At 41.1% G+C, this 17953-nt stretch overlaps 1 protein-coding gene across 3 annotated transcripts in view; it reads left to right on the forward strand.

The window, feature by feature from the left end:
* COL4A2 (collagen type IV alpha 2 chain) overlaps nucleotides 1-17953 on the forward strand; it is a 244435-nt gene that overhangs the window by 195826 nt on the left and 30656 nt on the right. For all 3 annotated transcript variants that reach the window (XM_074963584.1, XM_074963593.1, XM_074963603.1), the window contains exons 30-36: nucleotides 4863-5024; nucleotides 5895-6065; nucleotides 8513-8656; nucleotides 11757-11882; nucleotides 13877-14058; nucleotides 15229-15292; nucleotides 15706-15780. In XM_074963584.1, the coding sequence (XP_074819685.1) occupies nucleotides 4863-5024; nucleotides 5895-6065; nucleotides 8513-8656; nucleotides 11757-11882; nucleotides 13877-14058; nucleotides 15229-15292; nucleotides 15706-15780 (924 nt within the window). The remainder of the gene's footprint in view (nucleotides 1-4862; nucleotides 5025-5894; nucleotides 6066-8512; nucleotides 8657-11756; nucleotides 11883-13876; nucleotides 14059-15228; nucleotides 15293-15705; nucleotides 15781-17953) is intronic.

The following is a 17953-nucleotide window of genomic DNA, read 5'->3' on the forward strand; positions in this document are numbered from 1 at the left end:
GCAAACTTAATACCTAACTTTACAAGCTAAGTGAACTTAAAAGCAAAAAGGGTTTCCCACCATAAGCTTACAATAGTCAGGCTGTATCTTTCAGCCAGGACTGGACCCTCTCCAAGTTCACTGACATTTCCTTTGTCTTTCAAACCAAATGTTGCTGATGTGAGTGGAGATGAGGGGAGAGAGAGGTGATTTGGTGACCTCTGTTTCTCATTCTTATACCCTCCTCCCCTCTTGGAGGATTATCTCAGCTGTGTTTCAGGCGACAGCCAGTCTGTTTACATGGAAACCCCCAGCTCTGTCTTTGCCAATATATAAAGTTATCACTCCCACCCTTTTTCCTGCCAAAGAATGGCTGTTTAGGCAGGTGGTAGTTCATGATGGTCCATTTGATTATGCTGATACCTGGCCTGGGCATCAATGTGTCTTTTGTCTCTGAAGAACTTGGAGCATGTTACAGGAATGTTATACAACAGAATCTTAACTTTACATACTATGTTGATACACATATTTTACCAGAACAATAATGTTCAGCCGATTATGAGTTTTCAAATGATACCTTAAAAGTCATAGTTTGTACAAAATGTATCATGGTCTTGTAAAAGTGGTGAACACGGGGTACAGTTTGTCACACTCTGGGGTTTGAATTTACTTGAAGCTCTGACAGAATTTCCAGTCTGCGGCCCCCAGAGTGCCACATAATTAGGGGTTGCTGATGCCAAATTTGAGTTAATTTCAACCCACAGTACATAAGCCTTGATAATGAGATATTGAGCCTTTTACTTCTATGTCAGCAGTTCAAATCTGTCTTAGTTTAGTAGTGAACACAAGTCTTTACTCTTTCATGGCTTTTCAGAGTCCTATGTGGGGAAAGAGTTGACAGTCTCAGCTCCCAGGTCTCCACATCACAGCGGAAACCCTTGCTGGTAAACTCAGCAGAAAGCACAGAACAGAATATGGAATTAGTGCTGCCCACTCATCCCTGAGTGTGTGGCCACTTCTGATCAAGTTTAAGCATGCTAGTTTGGCAGTTAGATGTGTATTGCTGCTACTCACTCAGTAGATAAATATTTTATTTATTAATTGTATTTGTTTGTTTATGAATCCAGCTTTCACTGCTGTCAATTTTTTGTGTGTTGTTTTTTATTTCATAGAGATCAAAAATTATGCTGAGCTTTTTACTGAAGACAAAAAAAAGACATGGGCCCTGCTCCTCAGAGGCAGTTAGCATCTTAGCTTCCATTGATTTCATTGGAAGTTAGGATATTAAATATCTTTGAGGCTATTTAAAGAGCTAACACCTTAAATTTTGTGATGAGCTTTTCAAGGGCACAAGTGGGAGTTAGGCACCCAACTCCCAGTGACTTTCAATAGCATTTGGGCACTTAGCTACCCTTTGTTTGTTTGAAAGTCCCCCCTTTAGATGTGAAGGGAATGAGGGGTGATTGTAGGGAAGGAGGACAAGGGCAACATAATTCTGTGATCACTCTATTTAGGTAGGTACACAGCACAGTGGTTCAGTGAAGGGGTTTTTGTTTTGATGATCGGAGAAATGGAAAGCCTATTTTATGAGAGGAGACTAAAGGAGCCTGGCTTGTTTAGCCTAGCAAAATGAAGGCTGAGTGTGGATATGATTGCTATCTATACTTGCCTCAGCAGGGTAAACACCAGGGAGGATGAAGAGCTATTTAAACTACATGTTTAATGTTGGCACAAGAACAAAAGGGTATAAACTGGTCATGAATAAGTTTAGACTGGAAATAAGATGGTTTCTAATCAACAGAGGAGTGTGGTTCTGGTACAGAGCCCAATAGGAGTAATGCACTAGTTTTAAGAAGCACCTTCTTAATGTTATGTATAGTATTGTATAAGGGGGTTGCCTGCAGTAGCAAACTGGACTCCATGATTCAGGAGGTCCTATGTTTTGCTTTTTAAATATGTATGAAAAATAAGGCAGATAAGATACAAAATCAAACACTCTTGCCTGGCATTGTGGAAGGGGTCCATTTTCAGGAGGGATTTAAATGAGGAGAGGTGAGTTGGCAGATCAGCATTGGAGAGGATATTCCATTTGCGGGAAAGTCTCCAGTCAAGGCAAAAATTTGCTTGTAGGAGAAATGGATGAAGAGAGTAATCTGGCACCTTTCATAAGCACTAGACTCATTTGAGAAAAAGAAAATAGTCAACATAAACTCATAAGTAGGTTTCCTGTAAAGAAGGCCAAAATTCAAGTTAAAGAAGGGATGGAAAAGAGAAAAGTTCAGTGACTTTAGACTTTGTATATAATTATTTATATAAAAGTGACATTTTCAGTATTAACAGAAAGTAATTACAGTAAAGGACATGCAGTGTCAGCCTTTCTATTCTCCATCCATTTTGCAATACTGACATAATTGTTTCAAGCACAAAATGTAACATATAAACATTCATGTCTGAGTGATTTCCTTTTTTTACTCTTCTGTATGAAATTTTAAAATGTTTAGCCATTTTTAAGGTATGGAGCTAAATTCTACTCTGTTACAAAAGTATAAATTAGGAATAATTCCACTGAAGTTTTCAAATACCTTCCCATAAGACCAAATGGACTCACTTACATGAGTAAATGTTACTTAGCATGCATAAGGATTGCCCAGAATAAAGAGAAAACTAATTAAATGTGTATTTAATAATCCGTGTATTTCATTACTTTTCACTGCTACAAACCCTCATTCTTCCCACAGTCCCTTTCCCTCACCCCTTGTTTGTGATTGTGATATCCTGTACCCCATGTGACACCCAGTACCCCATATTCACCACTTTTATATGGTTATGAAATATTTTGTACAAAGTATGCCTTGTGAGGTATCATTTGGAAACTCATAATCTACTGAACATTATTATCCTGGTAAAACATGTGTGGCAACTTTGTATGTAAAGTTATGAGACTCTACTGTATAGAAATGATGTTACTGTAACATATTACAAAGTTAGAAAAGCAGGCTCAAACTAGTTTTTCAGAGTCAAAGACGCACTGGGGTATCAGCATAATCAAATAACATCAGAGACTATCACCTCTATCACCTAGATAAGCGGTCATCCTTTGGCAGGAAGGAGGTTGAGATCAAGAACTTTACATATTAGCAATGGAAAACAACTGGAGGTCCAGTGCAAACAGACTGACTGTCTCCTGAATCCCAGCTGGGGGTAATCTTCAAAGAGTGGGGAAAGGCATAAGAAAAGAGAACTCACAACACGCAAATTACCTCTCCTCTTCACCTTCCATCTATGCTCATAACATCAATGAATACCTGAGGGACTCTGAACTAAGCATAGTGGTCCCAGTCTGAAAGGAAATCCAACCTGTTAACTAAGAACCTTGAATTGCCCGCAGCATCTGGTGGGGTGAGAAAGCTGTTTGCTTCAAATCTTACTTTGCTTGATAAAGTTTAGGAATTAGATTGCGTGTTTATCTTTTATTTCCTTTATAATTAATTCTCAGCTTTATGCTATATCACTTATAATCACTTAAAATCTATCTTTCTCTATGAATCTATGAATCTTTCTCTAGTTAATAAACGTGTTTTATCGTTTTATCTAAACTAGTGCGTTTTGGTTGAAGTGTTTGGGGAGTCTCTACTCGGATTAACCGAGGCTGGTGCATAATCGTTTCCTTTGATGAAATTATGGACTATTAATGAGTTTTCATTGTTTAGTAGTGTGCTGGACAGTATCAGATGCATATTTCTCAGGGTGCAAGGCTGGAACTAAGAATTTGCAGGTTTCACCCTGTATGTAGTTCATGAGTGTCTGGGAAAGCATTCATGTAACTTTGCTAGGAGTGACTTTACATGCTAATGGCTGTGTGTGAGCCAAGCCTGGAGAGGCTCCTTTTCACAAGCAAAGCCATGTAAAAGGCATCCTGGGCTAGAGAGTTAAAGGGACACAGCGGTGGATGTCAGTGGCCCCCTGATGGCTTTTAACTATTTAAATCAGTGGTGGGCAAGCTGTGTCTTGCAGGTTGCCCACCACTGATTTAAATTGTTAATGCTTCAGAGAGGAAATCTCTCTTATTTATCTCACAAATAAAACTCACTTTGGGGCCTGAATTTCCTTTCAGTAATACCAATGTAAAGCAAGAGTAACTCCATTTAAGTCTATTGAGTTACATGGATATGTAACCAGAGTAAGTAAGAGAAAAGCAGACCCACTGGGACTGATTCACTATTGCCTTGTAATCTGCAGTCCTTTACTCTGCTGCCGAGTGGGTGTAAAATGCTACCTTTCTATCCTGGTGGGGATTTTACACCCACTTTGCTCTCATCTTGCAGAGGTGTAAATGGCCACACAGTGCACCAGGCACTGGAAACAGGCCCATTGTGTCTGAGTATGGTACAAATCTTGTAACAATGACCATGACCTTCCCAGATGGCTGCAGTATCCTTGAACAACAGCATGAACCAAGAAGCCATTGTCAGACTGACTTTGTCCACTTCTGAAAATACATAAATGTTACTTTAGAAATTATAGTAAATGTTATTTTTGTGCTTCAGTCAGTTATTTCAGGTACAGGAATACAGGCAATGGCAGAATCATAGAAATGGAAAAGACCTATTAGATCATGAAGTCCATATCCGTGCCAGTGCAGCACTGTTCCGAAGTTGAAGTAGCTAGTCAATTTTCAGTGTAAATTACTAAAATATTAATAATCTATTTTTTAATTTGATTTTTCCAGTCATCTTTTCTGATGGAAAATAATTAGCTCTGAAATGTGAAAACTGTACTATGCAAGGTATATGCACATTGATTAATAAAAATGTTGTCTAATAAACCTATACTCTAGAAGATATTGGAACCCTAGAATTAATTACTTTAGTATGATATCTTAGGAGCTGGTGGTACTCCAGGTTTGCCAGGATCCAAAGGACAGCAAGGACCCCCAGGTCCTCTTGGTTTGCCTGGCCTGCCAGGACGACCAGGATTGCATGGATTCCCAGGGCTTCCAGGACAGCAAGGACCTCCCGGCAGAAGTGGCTCACCAGGATTTGTTGGTGAGGAATTTTTCCTGTAAGCTTCTCTATCTTGAACAGACTTGCTTTTTCTCATGTTAACCTATAACTGTATGCTTATGAGAGTTACGCTCTATCACTGAGGAAGGATGGTCTTGTGGTTAAATCACTAGACTAGCACTTAGATGGTCAGGGTTCATTTATTGACTCTGACAAAGACTGTGTGTGTGTGTGTGTGTGTGTGTGTGTGTGTGTGTGTGTGTGTGTGTGTGTGTGTGTGTGTGTGTGTGTGTGTGTGTGTGTGTGTGTGTGTGTGACCTTTACAAGTCATGTAATCTCTCTGTGTTTCAATTCCCCACCAGAAAAATGGGGACAAATAATACTTCCCTTTCCCACAGATGGGTTATGAGGTTAACTCCACTAATGTTTGTGAGGTACACTGCTACCAGAGCAATGGGAGCCATATTAGTATCCCTCCAGACAAGGCTGCTGTCTTCTTTTTGCCATTCTTCAGTGCTGCCTGTCTTTCTAGTAACAGAGGTTGCTAGAGAAAGCACAGCTGCTGGAATGGGAAATGCACAATGGAAATAGTGTTTAATCCTTAGAAGACCAAAGAGAAGGCAAAGAAGGGGAAACTTGGGTACAGAGTCAGGCTGAATTAGAAGTCTGTCCATGAAGCAGTGTTTGGAGACGTCTGTACGTTGAGCTGGCCCCATCTCTTCTGCAATATCAGGCTTTCATTTTTACTAAGAAAAATGTTTTAATTGTAATTAGTTGCTCTTTGTTCATAGCTAAATTTGCAGATCTGCACTGAGCAAACAGAATTCTTTCAGCTTTCCTCACAACTTGTAAAAATGACATTCAGGTCCAAAAACTTACATCTAATCTTCCTATTCCCGTTGATTGTTACAGGTTCACTTGGTGCCAGAGGAGATCAAGGTGACCAAGGTTTTCCTGGTCCAGTGGGCATGAAAGGTCTAGCCGGTGACAAAGGTGAACTCGGTAACAAAGGAGTACAAGGAACACCTGGGGTGCCTGGTCTCCCGGGAATAGACGGAATGCCTGGTTTTCCAGGGTTAAAAGGTAAAATCTTAAAATGATAGATACATTAAGAAAGATACAATAGATTAGAGCGTGTCTCTGTTAAATAATTTCTCTACAAGTGTAATTCTGCTTTAGTCAATAGAGTTATGCCCACAGAGAATTTGGTTCAATATATTTCAGAGACACCGTAACTATTCTTCTCAGCCAGCACTTGGCAGTTAAAGCTTAAGGGTAGAGAGAGCCTGTGAGATGAAGCTCGGTGTGAGGACAATACCTGGTTTTTGTTTTTTCCTTTTGAAAAATAGGTACTATTTACGATTCATTCTTTCCAAAATCCTTTCCTTCACCCCCAGTCCAGTTTATTTCAATGAAATTAAAAGGGTTCTCTCTATTTTTTCTCCCCACAATCCCTATTTCAAAGCTTTCACGTGTTGGCAGGTATGCACCTAGCAAGCAATGCCATCCACAGAAGCGGTCCCATTGAGACAATGTTCAGGTTTACCAGGGCACTTCTTTTCACAAAGAAAAGTTGGAGCTCTCGCTAGCCAATCAAGAGTTCATTGTATACCAACAATAGGTATTTTTTATTAGAAAAAGCTAGTCAAAATGGAATTCCATCCCTTGTGGAGTAGGGTGAAGCAAAACACAAGTTTTGTCACAGTGTGCATTGGGGAGGTCAAACTCAGCATAGGACTCTCTTTCTGGCATTACTTTGGACTTCAAATCAACTTCCATTCAACAGGATCACTAACCTGAACAGACAGATTGTGCCTGATGTTAGTATGGGTATGAAGGTCAGAGTAGGCTATACGAAGCCTCCCTACTTACCTTACAGCATCCTACACAAGAGCCAGGCACAATAGCAGTCCCATCCTTCAGAGCAACACCAGAACTGCTCCCAGGAGTGCAAATATCCCAAAGGAGAAAGAAAAGAGGCAAGGCCTCTGTGCTGGCCAGAAAGACAGTGGGAAGCAGGCCACATCATCCACATAGACGGTAAAGCAGATGAACACCACCTGCACACCAGGGACCTGGGGGAGGGAGGCACATCCCCTCATGGAGCTCCCTCTGTGGGCACTGCGGTACTATGCTTCTATGGGCACTGCAGTACTACATTTCTAATGACTGCCAGTGCCTTGAAGACACAACTTGGCCCAAAATCCTTTAACTTAACTGAATAGTCAAGGAATATTTTTTTCCTGTAACCACAGTGTCAATGAATACAAAGAATATTCAGGCCCACTTTCCTTTTAGAGCAAAGATCTTGTTTTTGAGATACTTTATCTGGTACCAGTTGTCTAACCACAATGTCTCTGGGTTCTACCATTCTACCAAGCTTATTGTAATGTGCTTCATAGCTACACCGTACTGTTCCTTCTGAAGCTGAGCTTCAGCCATCCTTCAGCTGGATCCCTAGCTGAGGTGTTCTCCTTGTTGTACGGATTCAGAGCTAGTTCCTCATACCATTTACACTAGCTGATGAGATAGCTGTCACATTTAAATTCATCTTATTCAAGTTCTTGGCTTCTTAAACCTCTGACAACTCTCTGAATGTTACTTTTTTAGGCTTTGGAATCTAAGTTTACACATATTTAAGGGGGCAAGGCTTTTAGGCCTAAATTTGAACATGGGACAACAGCTCTAGTGAAAACAGGCACAAAGATACTTCGCTACTGAAGAGATTGGCATAGGAAAGCTTCACAAAAGACATGGGTTTTAAGAAGGGATTTGAAAAAAAGATTGGGAGGGTAGTGGATATACAGAGACCAGCGGGCTGCTCTAAGCATAGAGGGTGTCCCCAGAGTAGGAGAAGGGGAAAAGAAGAAAGGGGAAAAAAAAGGAGCATTTGAAAGAAAAGAAATAGACAAGTGTGTAGAATCAGTAGGATTAAGGCAGAAATGAGAGCAGAGAGTAAGGGTCTGACCCAATGCATAGCGAAGGCAATGGAAGTATCTATCAACTTCAATGGGTGTTGGCTTAGACAACACGGGTGGAGTTGTGCAAACTTTGAAGGTGAGGATGAGTAGATTGAATTTGATGCAGGAGGAGAGGGGAAGCCAGTGGAGGAATTCTGGAAGGAGAACAGTGTGCTCAGAATAGCGGGAGAGGAAAATGACCTTAGCGGTGTCGTTTTGGGTACACCAAAGGAAAGTAAGATAAAGGGCGACTAGCTGTGAGCGGGTTACATTTGTTAAGGGAAGAGATAACCAAGGCTTGGAGAGGGTTTTAGTGGTAGGAATGGAGAAAAAGAACAGATTTCTAAAGGTTTTATAGAGAAGGAAACAACAAAATTTAGCAAGAATATGGATGTGAAGGCCGAGGGAAAGAACATTAAAGCTGTGAGGCAGGGTAATTGGGAGGGTAGGGGTTTTATTAGTAGAGATAAGGAATGGGAGTATGTCTTTAGTTTACAGCTACTCATTATGGAAAATAGATTAAGTTGGTTTTGGTTTGGCTTAAAATTTCTCTTCCCCTTTTCTTTAAAGGTGCTAAAGGTTCACCTGGTATTGGAGGTTTCAAAGGTATGTTAGGCCAGAAAGGAAATCCCGGACTCAAAGGAATCAAAGGCGAAGTCGGCTCTTTTGGCAATCTGGGTTTTAAAGGTCTACAGGGGGAACCAGGCCATAAAGGTATTTACATCTGCATTTTCTAATGTTACTGAATGTTTGTTTCTTACGTGTGTGAGAGAATTCTGCCAGGATATAAATGCAAAAACAATACATTTTTGACATAGTGAATTTAACTCAGGAATTCTATCATTACTACAAAGGAGGTCCTGAAAAGGCCCGGCCTTCCTGCACTTAAATTTAGTCCAGGACTTCTTATACCTTGAATGAATGGCAGTTAACATAGTTCCATTTCTAGTATTGTAGTTAGCTAGGTGTCCTCATGGTTATTATAAAGTATAAACACTGTTTTTTTCAGATCTTCAAACTGAACTGTATTAATTCACTCTGAAATATATATAAAGAAAATCTCCTGGCTTCTTGTTTATCTAATTCTGACAGGCAGTGGCTTAATATGTTGTTATACCAAATATTAGTACTTCCTGAGGAGCAATACATCCCAGTGCATGTCTGCTATAAGTACCCTCCATGTCATGTGCTGTTGTTTGTTACATAAACCCATTATGAATTGATGGCCTGCAATATCAGGAGTGGAAAGAGGGAGTGTCAAGCTGTTTTTAAGATAAATTGTGTTAAATTGGTGAAGTTCTAATTTTTCTTAGTGTTGCCTGTTGATCCCTGATCTTGGAAGGTCTATAATTTTGGGTAAAATAGAATCTATCTGCTAAACATGCTTATAGAAATAATAATGGAAGTTATTGCAGTTATTGCAAGTTATTGTAACAGCAAGTAGAATAATCAAAATATATGTATTAAAATTGGCTTGGCCATAGGTCTTCAGCATTATGTGTTAAGGGCTTAGAGTGAGGCCTACTAGAAGTTGGCAGTGGGCATAAAATAGCATGCATATTATGTGCTGGACCACAGGTTATGGAATGGCGTGAGCTTGATCTAAGGTTATAACATTTAGCAATACATATCTTGTGATAGTTTAGCAATGAATTTGGTGATAAACAGGTAAACTACAAATGAACAGATGGTAGCATCTTCGGGATTTCTTGCCAAAAGAGTTAACCACATTAACGTATCAAAATTATTGGGAGAGGAACTAATGCAAATGGTTGGGCTAACTGTTGGAGATGTTATTATGGACAACCAGAACCTTAAAATTGGTCTCCCAGAATACCAGATATGAATAGGGGGCTGAGACTTGGCTTGATCCGATATGGTCCTGCACATATGTGAATGAAACAGGAAAAGAGGTATAAAAGATGTTGTTATCCAACCTGTTTTTGGCACATGGGAACAACAGCATAGTACAACCTCGGAGGAAGCCTGGGCTAGTGCCTTCCTTTTGGAATGATCTCCACTTACTTTTTCTTCAGTCTTTGTTTCTAATGGTCTCTATAAGGTTATAAGTATACATTATAAGTATGAACAATGCAGGAAACCACTTTACTTTACTTATTCTATTTATATTGATTTTTCCTATGATTTCAATTATGTTTGTCTGTATTAATGAAAGCTCATAAAGTTTCTGGGTGTGTATCACCAATTTCATCTTCTTAATTAACTCCAAATAGTCACCTGAATAAAGAATCTGTTATTTGTGACAGATGCACTTTGCACCCTAGATTAATCCCAGACTACAGTAAAAGCTGTCCCCGCTTCCTGCGCCCACAGGCGCCGTCCCTGCAGGTCCTATTGACCACAGTTCCTGGCCAATGGGAGCTGCAGAGCCAGCGCTCAGGGCAGGGCGGGGAGGGGGAAGTGCGCAGAGCTACCTGCCGTGCCTCCGCCTAGGAGCATCAGCAACAGGTCACTGCTTTCAGGGAGCTGCCCGAGGTGAGCACCCCCTGGATCCTGCATCCCGAAACCGCCCCGCCCCCCGCAAACTCCTTCCCTTTTAGTTAACTGGAATTTTTCATTTACCAGCACCCCCCATTTCCCCAACATGCCAGATAAAAAAGCTTTTACTGTATATTGGCCTAAATGACCAAAGGAAAAAAATTGCTCTCAGAATAACACATTCTAGATGAAAGAGTACAACTAACATACAGCGCTTCTCTCTGAGTAACCAACAGTAAATGGTGTCTCTTGAGTTATCCCTCCCTCCAGTCAGGAACTGTGTGACTCACTCCATATGACATGTTGCAAGTGACATTTCCCTGTGAACCAGGCTCAGACCATGAACAGGAGGCTGATAAGGATCTCGCATATAGAGACTGAGCAAAAGTGCTTGAAAAATCTTCTAGGGACAGTGCAGATGTAATGCAATATCTAATCAATCCTGATTTCTGTGGTTTGAGGCCCTAAATTTGGTTTAAATGAGGGAGGGGGGAACCCAACCCCTAAGCCCCACAATGAAGGTGGACAAGTAGTTGGGATGCTGCCAAAGCCGTGATGAAAGTTGCTTTAGACTGAATAAGTATCAATCAGTCAAAGAGCATACCTAACTAATGATGCTGGCAGACACTAGTTGGCCTTGTTCAGTTTGTGTCTATTTAGTTATAGAAATGAGGACCTTTTTCTTTCTTTTAACAAACACCAATGCTTTGATGCAGTTTTAGTGTGAAGACTACACAAAAAAGTACTCAAAAGTCAGGAAATGTGAAAGTAAAAGTTGAATGAATAACATAGCTCTGTCCTTTCTTGCTTGTGCATAACAGGGGTCTTTAAGTTCATGATCACATATTATCTAAGGCCAATTTTTCAAACCTTGTTGCCTAAAGTTAAGCACCTAAGTAAAAATGGCCTGATATTCAAAGGTGGTCAGCACTGCTAGCTCCCATTAACTTCAGTGTGGTTTGTGAGTGCTCAACAACTGTGAAAAATAGGTCATTCTTACTTAGACTGACTTTGGGCTCCCAGGTTTCTCCGATGTTACCTGAGAAATAGTTTATGCTCACGTAATCAGACTGCAACAGAATGAATATGCACAAGAGGGCAGAGTTAAGCTTGTACATTCCACTTCAAGTTTTATTTTTCATATCTTCTAGTGTTTGAGTTTGCTGCCTTCATGCTGCATTAGTCAAGGGTATTTTTATTTAATATTATAAACAGTTTTCTTAGCATGCTGGCTCTGACTATCGAGATTTTTGTCTCAATTTATTTCTCTGTATTTTTCAATACAGTAGAGTTGACTAGGCTTTATTATTTTTAGGTGACCGTGGGGACCAGGGTCCAGCAGGAAAACCACCAAAGATCATATTAAGCATGCTGTCTGAGGTTAAAGGTGAGAAAGGAGATATAGGAGAGACTGGCCTAAAAGGAGATTTAGGCTTTAAAGGTAAGAACAACAAAACAATCATTTAATATTCATGATTACTTAGCAGTTACTAAGTATTGTCCTGATGTTTAGAAGCTTTTCAGTTTTCCTCTCCATATCCTTAATATGTAACACCTCCTGTTGTATTACAGCAGAACAGAGCTGAGCTGGCAAGGAAAACGGAGGGCTTGATTCTCACCGTAACTCTATTGCTACAATGGCACTATCGGTCTAAGGGCTTGTCTATCCAGAGAGGTAGTGAGCTAGCATGCTATGGATTCATCCCCTGGCTTCCTACACATTAACTTGCCAGATAGACAAGCCCTGAGAGAGCCAAGAATCAGACCCACTGACTTAAATGGAGTTAGAGCAAGACCGGAATCTTTAATTCTGTTCTGTGCTGTCTTTTCCACTGTCATCATTATTTTACCGTCTGTCTTCAAAGGTTTCAGAGTAGCAGCCGTGTTAGTCTGTATTCGCAAAAAGAAAAGGAGTTCTTGTGGCACCTTAGAGACTAACCAATTTATTTGAGCATAAGCTTTCGTGAGCTACAGCTCACTTCATCAGATGCATAAAGTGGAAAGTACAGTGAGGAGATTTTATATATACACACAGACCATGAAAAAATATACATTGTAAGGAGAGTGATCACTTAAGATGAGTTATTACCAGCAGGAGAGTGGGGTGGGGGGAGAGAAAACCTTTTGAAGTGATAATCAAGGTGGGCCATTTCCAGCACATTTCCAGGAGTTAACAAGAACGTCTGAGGAACAGTCGGGAGGGGGGGAGGAATAAACAAAGGAAATAACAGAACGCCACTAGCCGTCACCTTCAGCCCCCAACTAAAATCTCTCCAACGCATTATCAAGGATCTACAACCTATCCTGAAGGAAGACCCATCACTCTGACAAATCTTGGGAGACAGGCCAGTCCTTGCCTACAGACAGCCCCCCAACCTGAAACAAATACTCACCAGCAACCACACACCACACAACAGAACCACTAACCCAGGAACCTATCCTTGCAACAAAGCCCGTTGCCAACTGCGCCCACATATCTATTCAGGGGACACCATCATAGGGCCTAATCACATCAGCCACACTATCAGAGGCTCCTTCACCTGCACATCTACCAATGTGATATATGCCATCATGTGCCAGCAATGCCCCTCTGCCATGTACACTGGGCAAACTGGACAGTCTCTACGTAAAAGAATAAATGGACACAAATCAGATGTCAAGAATTATAACATTCATAAACCAGTTGGAGAACACTTCAATCCCTCTGGTCACTCGATTTCTTATCTCAAAGTGACTGTCCTTCAACAAAAAAACTTCGAAAACAGACTCCAACGAGAGACTGCTGAATTGGAATTAATTTGCAAATTGGATACAATTAACTTAGGCTTGAATAGAGACTGGGAGTGGTTGAGTCATTATACTAAGTGAAACTATTTCCTCTTGTTTATTCCTTCCCCCGCCGCCCCCCGCCCCCGAACTGTTCCTCAGACGTTCTTGTTAACTCCTGGAAATGTGCTGGAAATGGCCCACCTTGATTATCACTTCAAAAGGTTTTCTCTCCCCCCAGCCCACTCTCCTGCTGGTAATAGCTCATCTTAAGTGATCACTCTCCTTACAGTGTGTATTTTTTCATGGTCTGTGTGTATATATAAAATCTTCTCACTGTACTTTCCACTTTATGCATCTGATGAAGTGAGCTGTAGCTCACGAAAGCTTATGCTCAAATAAATTGGTTAGTCTCTAAGGTGCCGCAAATACTCCCTTTCTTTTTGTCTTCAAAGAGATTTTGACATTTTCCTTTTTATAGGCTAATCTGGTAAGAAACATCTAATGTATCTATGGCCTTAAAATGTGCTGCCTCTTTGTATAGTCCTGGCACTGTCTGGCTCTCTATCTTTTTGTCTAAAGACATACTGCTGACCTGAAAGTTTTTACATGGATGGAATTACCTGTCATGTGAACCTCCCCTTACATTTCATACTGGTTTTCTTACAGGTACTAAAGGAATGCCAGGCTTACCTGGCAAATCAGGAGTTCCAGGTTTGCCTGGATCAACTAGTCACATTGAAGGTGAGAAAGGAGACACTGGTATTAAAGGAGTGACAGGTGTTCAGGGGTATCCTGGTACAATTGGACCTCCTGGCATACGAGGTTTCCCTGGAACCACTGGAATCAGGGTAAGTTAATGTCCATTGGGATTTTTTTTTTCAACTAAAACGCCATCATTAAGCTTGTCTAATCTGGGTTTTATACACCATTAAAATTGTGTTGGAATATTGAAATACAAAGATATCAGAAATCAATAAAAATTGAATGTATAAAATGTCATCTCTGTTAAACACACTCTGCCTCCACTGTCCTCTGGACAGAGTCCTGAGAATGCCAATATGATTCTCTCCTTCTCCTGTTCTCCACATGACACCAAAATCCAGCCATCATCTTTTTTGCTGATGTGGTACCCAAATCCTCCTTGGGGCTTCTCAATTCTGCTACTGAATCTGCTAGGAAAAGTTGGTCTTACCTCAGGCTTGCCCTTCCTAATGGGGCTGATTGTGCCAGCACCAAAAAACCCCACCTTGCTCTCCAATTTCATGAGCAAGAGGCCAGGTCAGAGAATCAAATCAATCTCTCCCACAGAAGTAGGCTGATCAACATTTAGGGCTTATACACACTAGCGCTTACTTTGATATTAAGTGCTGGTATAGACAGCGCTATGTTGTCAGGAGATGCTCTCCCGTGGACACAGCTACCGCCGCTCGGGAAGGTGAAGTAATTATGCTGACGGGAGAGGTCTCTCCCGTCAGCATAGAGCGTCCACACTAGCACTACAGCAGCAGCACAGCTGCATCTGTACAGCTGCGCTGCTGTAGCGATTCTCGTGTAGACTAGCCCGAACTCTCATTTACCAGCAATTTCTGTGCATACTTTGTCAACAAAATAAGTCACACTCGGGAGAACTCCACTCACAAAGGGCATAACAAGAAAAATTATCCACTACACTTGATTGTATAGGGCAAAATCCTATGGTCCCTTCTTAAGTAAACTCCCCATTAGACTTCAGTGGGAGTTTGTCTGAGTGAGGACTGCAGGATTTTGCCAAAATAAATTGAATTATATCACACAATTCATGTTCCCAATTTTAAAGGAAATAGTGCTCACAAATGCAACCTATCATTATTATTGATGTAGTCTGGCTACATCAGCCAAAGGAATCAATTATAAAGTGCTAAAGAAACTCAGAAGTGTAAGTATTTTGGCATTTTATAGTGTCTCAATAGCAATGCTGTTTTAAAGACTGAGTAAAAGTTCATTCTAATTAAATACTGTCCATTTTAACCATATGATAGGGTGAAAAGGGTATTGAAGGAATCAGAGGTGATTATGGTAGACCTGGCTCTGCTGGGCAAACTGGTGAGTCTGCTTCTATCTCATCCATTGATCCATTTGTACTAATCTCATATATAAACCTTCATATGCATTGTATGAAGTCCTTCATATAGGGTCTGATCCAGACCACACTGGAGTCAATGGAAAAACTTCAGTGGTCCAGTTGATCCAGTGCCTGTTGAGCATTGGATCAAGTCCATATAGTCTTGTTTAGTTTCCTCCTTCAGAGAGGCCATGACTTTTTTTGCACATCTCCTCCTCCTTTTTTGTTGTTTATTTTATCATTTCCACTGTTGTTGTTGGGGCACAGCTAAGCTACAGTAGTGAGTTTTGCACTTTTCTCTGAAGGCTACAGATTCTTCAAAACTCTAATAAATTGAATTTGTATTCAGAATTGAAGTCCAGGCTCATCCTTTGTTTATTTCTGCTTGAAACAGGTGCTCGAGGAGATACTATAAACTTACCAGGAAGCGCAGGTCTGAAAGGAGAAGCTGGTGTAACTGGATCATTGGGTATTCATTTCATTGACCATCAGAATTGTTCTTTATATATTGTTTTCACATGTCTACATGTTACAGTCCATGGAGGGTTGCTCATAGGGATGGGAAGCTCATTTGTATGAACTCCCTGGCACGCTGAGCTATTCAACAGGTCCCACTGCAGTAAATGCACCTACTGAGGAGTAAGTGGTTAAACAGCCCAAGAGTTCCATGTAAGGGAAAGTCAGGATTTGGCTTTTAGTCCTAGTGTGCGCAGAACTCTCACTAAAGTCAATAGACATTTTGCTTGGAAAAGGGGTGTTGTGTGCCTCCAGTGACTGCAGAATCTGTCTCACAGTCCCCTTATCACAGTGCTTGGAGATATACATTTGTTACATTTTCCACGTCGAGGTGAAAGTATGCAGTATCACCTCTTCGCTGAGAATGTGAATATGCTGCACTAAAGTTAGACAATATGTATAGTCAAACAGCATACAACTAAATTAAAAAATTGCGTTCTGCTTTGTAATGGCATTTTTGCCATTGACTCTAGTAGGATCGTGATTTGGCCCTAATTGTGCGTGGTGGAGAGTGCTGAGCCTACCTCTTCTTTGGACTAGTCTAGGCTGAGAAAAATAGTGGTGTTTTAAAACCAGGGTTGACCAGGATTTTTAAACAGCACAGTTATTGTCTTCACTAGATACTAAGCAGTGTTTAAAAACGTGTTACTCGATATGGGTCATCTAACACATTTTACAACATGAATCATTTTCCCAGGCTGGGCAAGCCCACTGAGGGTTTGTCTACACTTGAAACACTATAGCAGAGCAACTGTAACCCTTCAGCATAGATACTACCTACACCAGGGGTTGGCAGCCTTTCAGAATTGGGGTGCCGAGTCTTCATTTATTCACTTGAATTTAAGGTTTTGCGTCCCAATAATACATTTTAACATTTTTTAGAAGATCTCACTCTATAAATCTATATATTATATAACTAAACTATTGTCGTATGTAAACAAGGTTTTCAAAATGTTTAAGAAGCTTCATTTAAAATTAAATTAAAATGAACCATAGAATCATAGAATATCAGGATTTGGAAGGGACCTCAAGAGGTCATCTAGTCCAACCCCCTGCTCAAAGCAGGACCGATCCCCGACTAAATCATCCCAGCCAGGGCTTTGTCAAGCCTGACCTTAAAAACTTCTAGGGAACAAGATTCCACCACCTCTCTAGGTAACGCATTCCAGTGGTTCACCACCCTCCTAGTGAAAAAGTTTTTCCTAATATCCAACCTAAATCTCCCCCACTGCAACTTGAGACCATTACTCCTTGCTCTGTCATCTGCTACCACTGAGAACAGTCTAGAGCCATCCTCTTTGGAACCCCCTTTCAGGTAGTTGAAAGCAGCTATCAAATCCCCCCTCATTCTTCTTTTCTGAAGACTAAACATCCCCAGTTCCCTCAGCCTCTCCTCATAAGTTATGTGTTCCAGTCCCCTAATCATTTTTGTTGACCTCCGCTGGACGTTTTCCAATTTTTCCCTCATCCTTCTTGTAGTGTGGGGCCCAAAACTGGACACAGTACTCCAGATGAGGCCTCACCAATGTCGAATAGAGGGGAACGATCACGTCCCTCGATCTGCTGGCAATGCCCCTACTTATACAGCCCAAAATGCCATTGGCCTTCTTGGCAACAAGGGCACACTGTTGACTCATATCCAGCTTCTCGTCCACTGTAACCCCTAGGTCATTTTCTGCAGAACTGCTGCTGAGCCATTCGGTCCCTAGTCTATAGCGGTGCATTGGATTCTTCTGTCCTAAGTGCAGGACTCTGCACTTGTCCTTGTTGAACCTGATCAGATTTCTTTTGGCCCAATCGTCCAATTTGTCTAGGTCCCTCTGTATCCTATCCCTACCCTCCAGTGTATCTACCACTCCTCTGAGTTTAGTGACATCTCCAAACTTGCTGAGGATGCAATCCACACCATCCTCGAGATCATTTATGAAGATATTGAACAAAACCGTCCCCACGACCGACCCCTGGGGCACTCCACTTGATACCGGCTGCCAACTAGACAAGGAGCCATTGATCACTGCCTGTTGAGCCCGACAATCTAGTCAGCTTTCTATCCACCTTATAGTCCATTCATCCAGCCCATACTTCTTTAACTTGCTGGCAAGAATACTGTGGGAGACCGTGTCAAA

Source organism: Natator depressus, chromosome 1 (genome assembly GCF_965152275.1).
Source record: "Natator depressus isolate rNatDep1 chromosome 1, rNatDep2.hap1, whole genome shotgun sequence".
Taxonomy (NCBI): Eukaryota; Metazoa; Chordata; order Testudines; family Cheloniidae; genus Natator; species Natator depressus.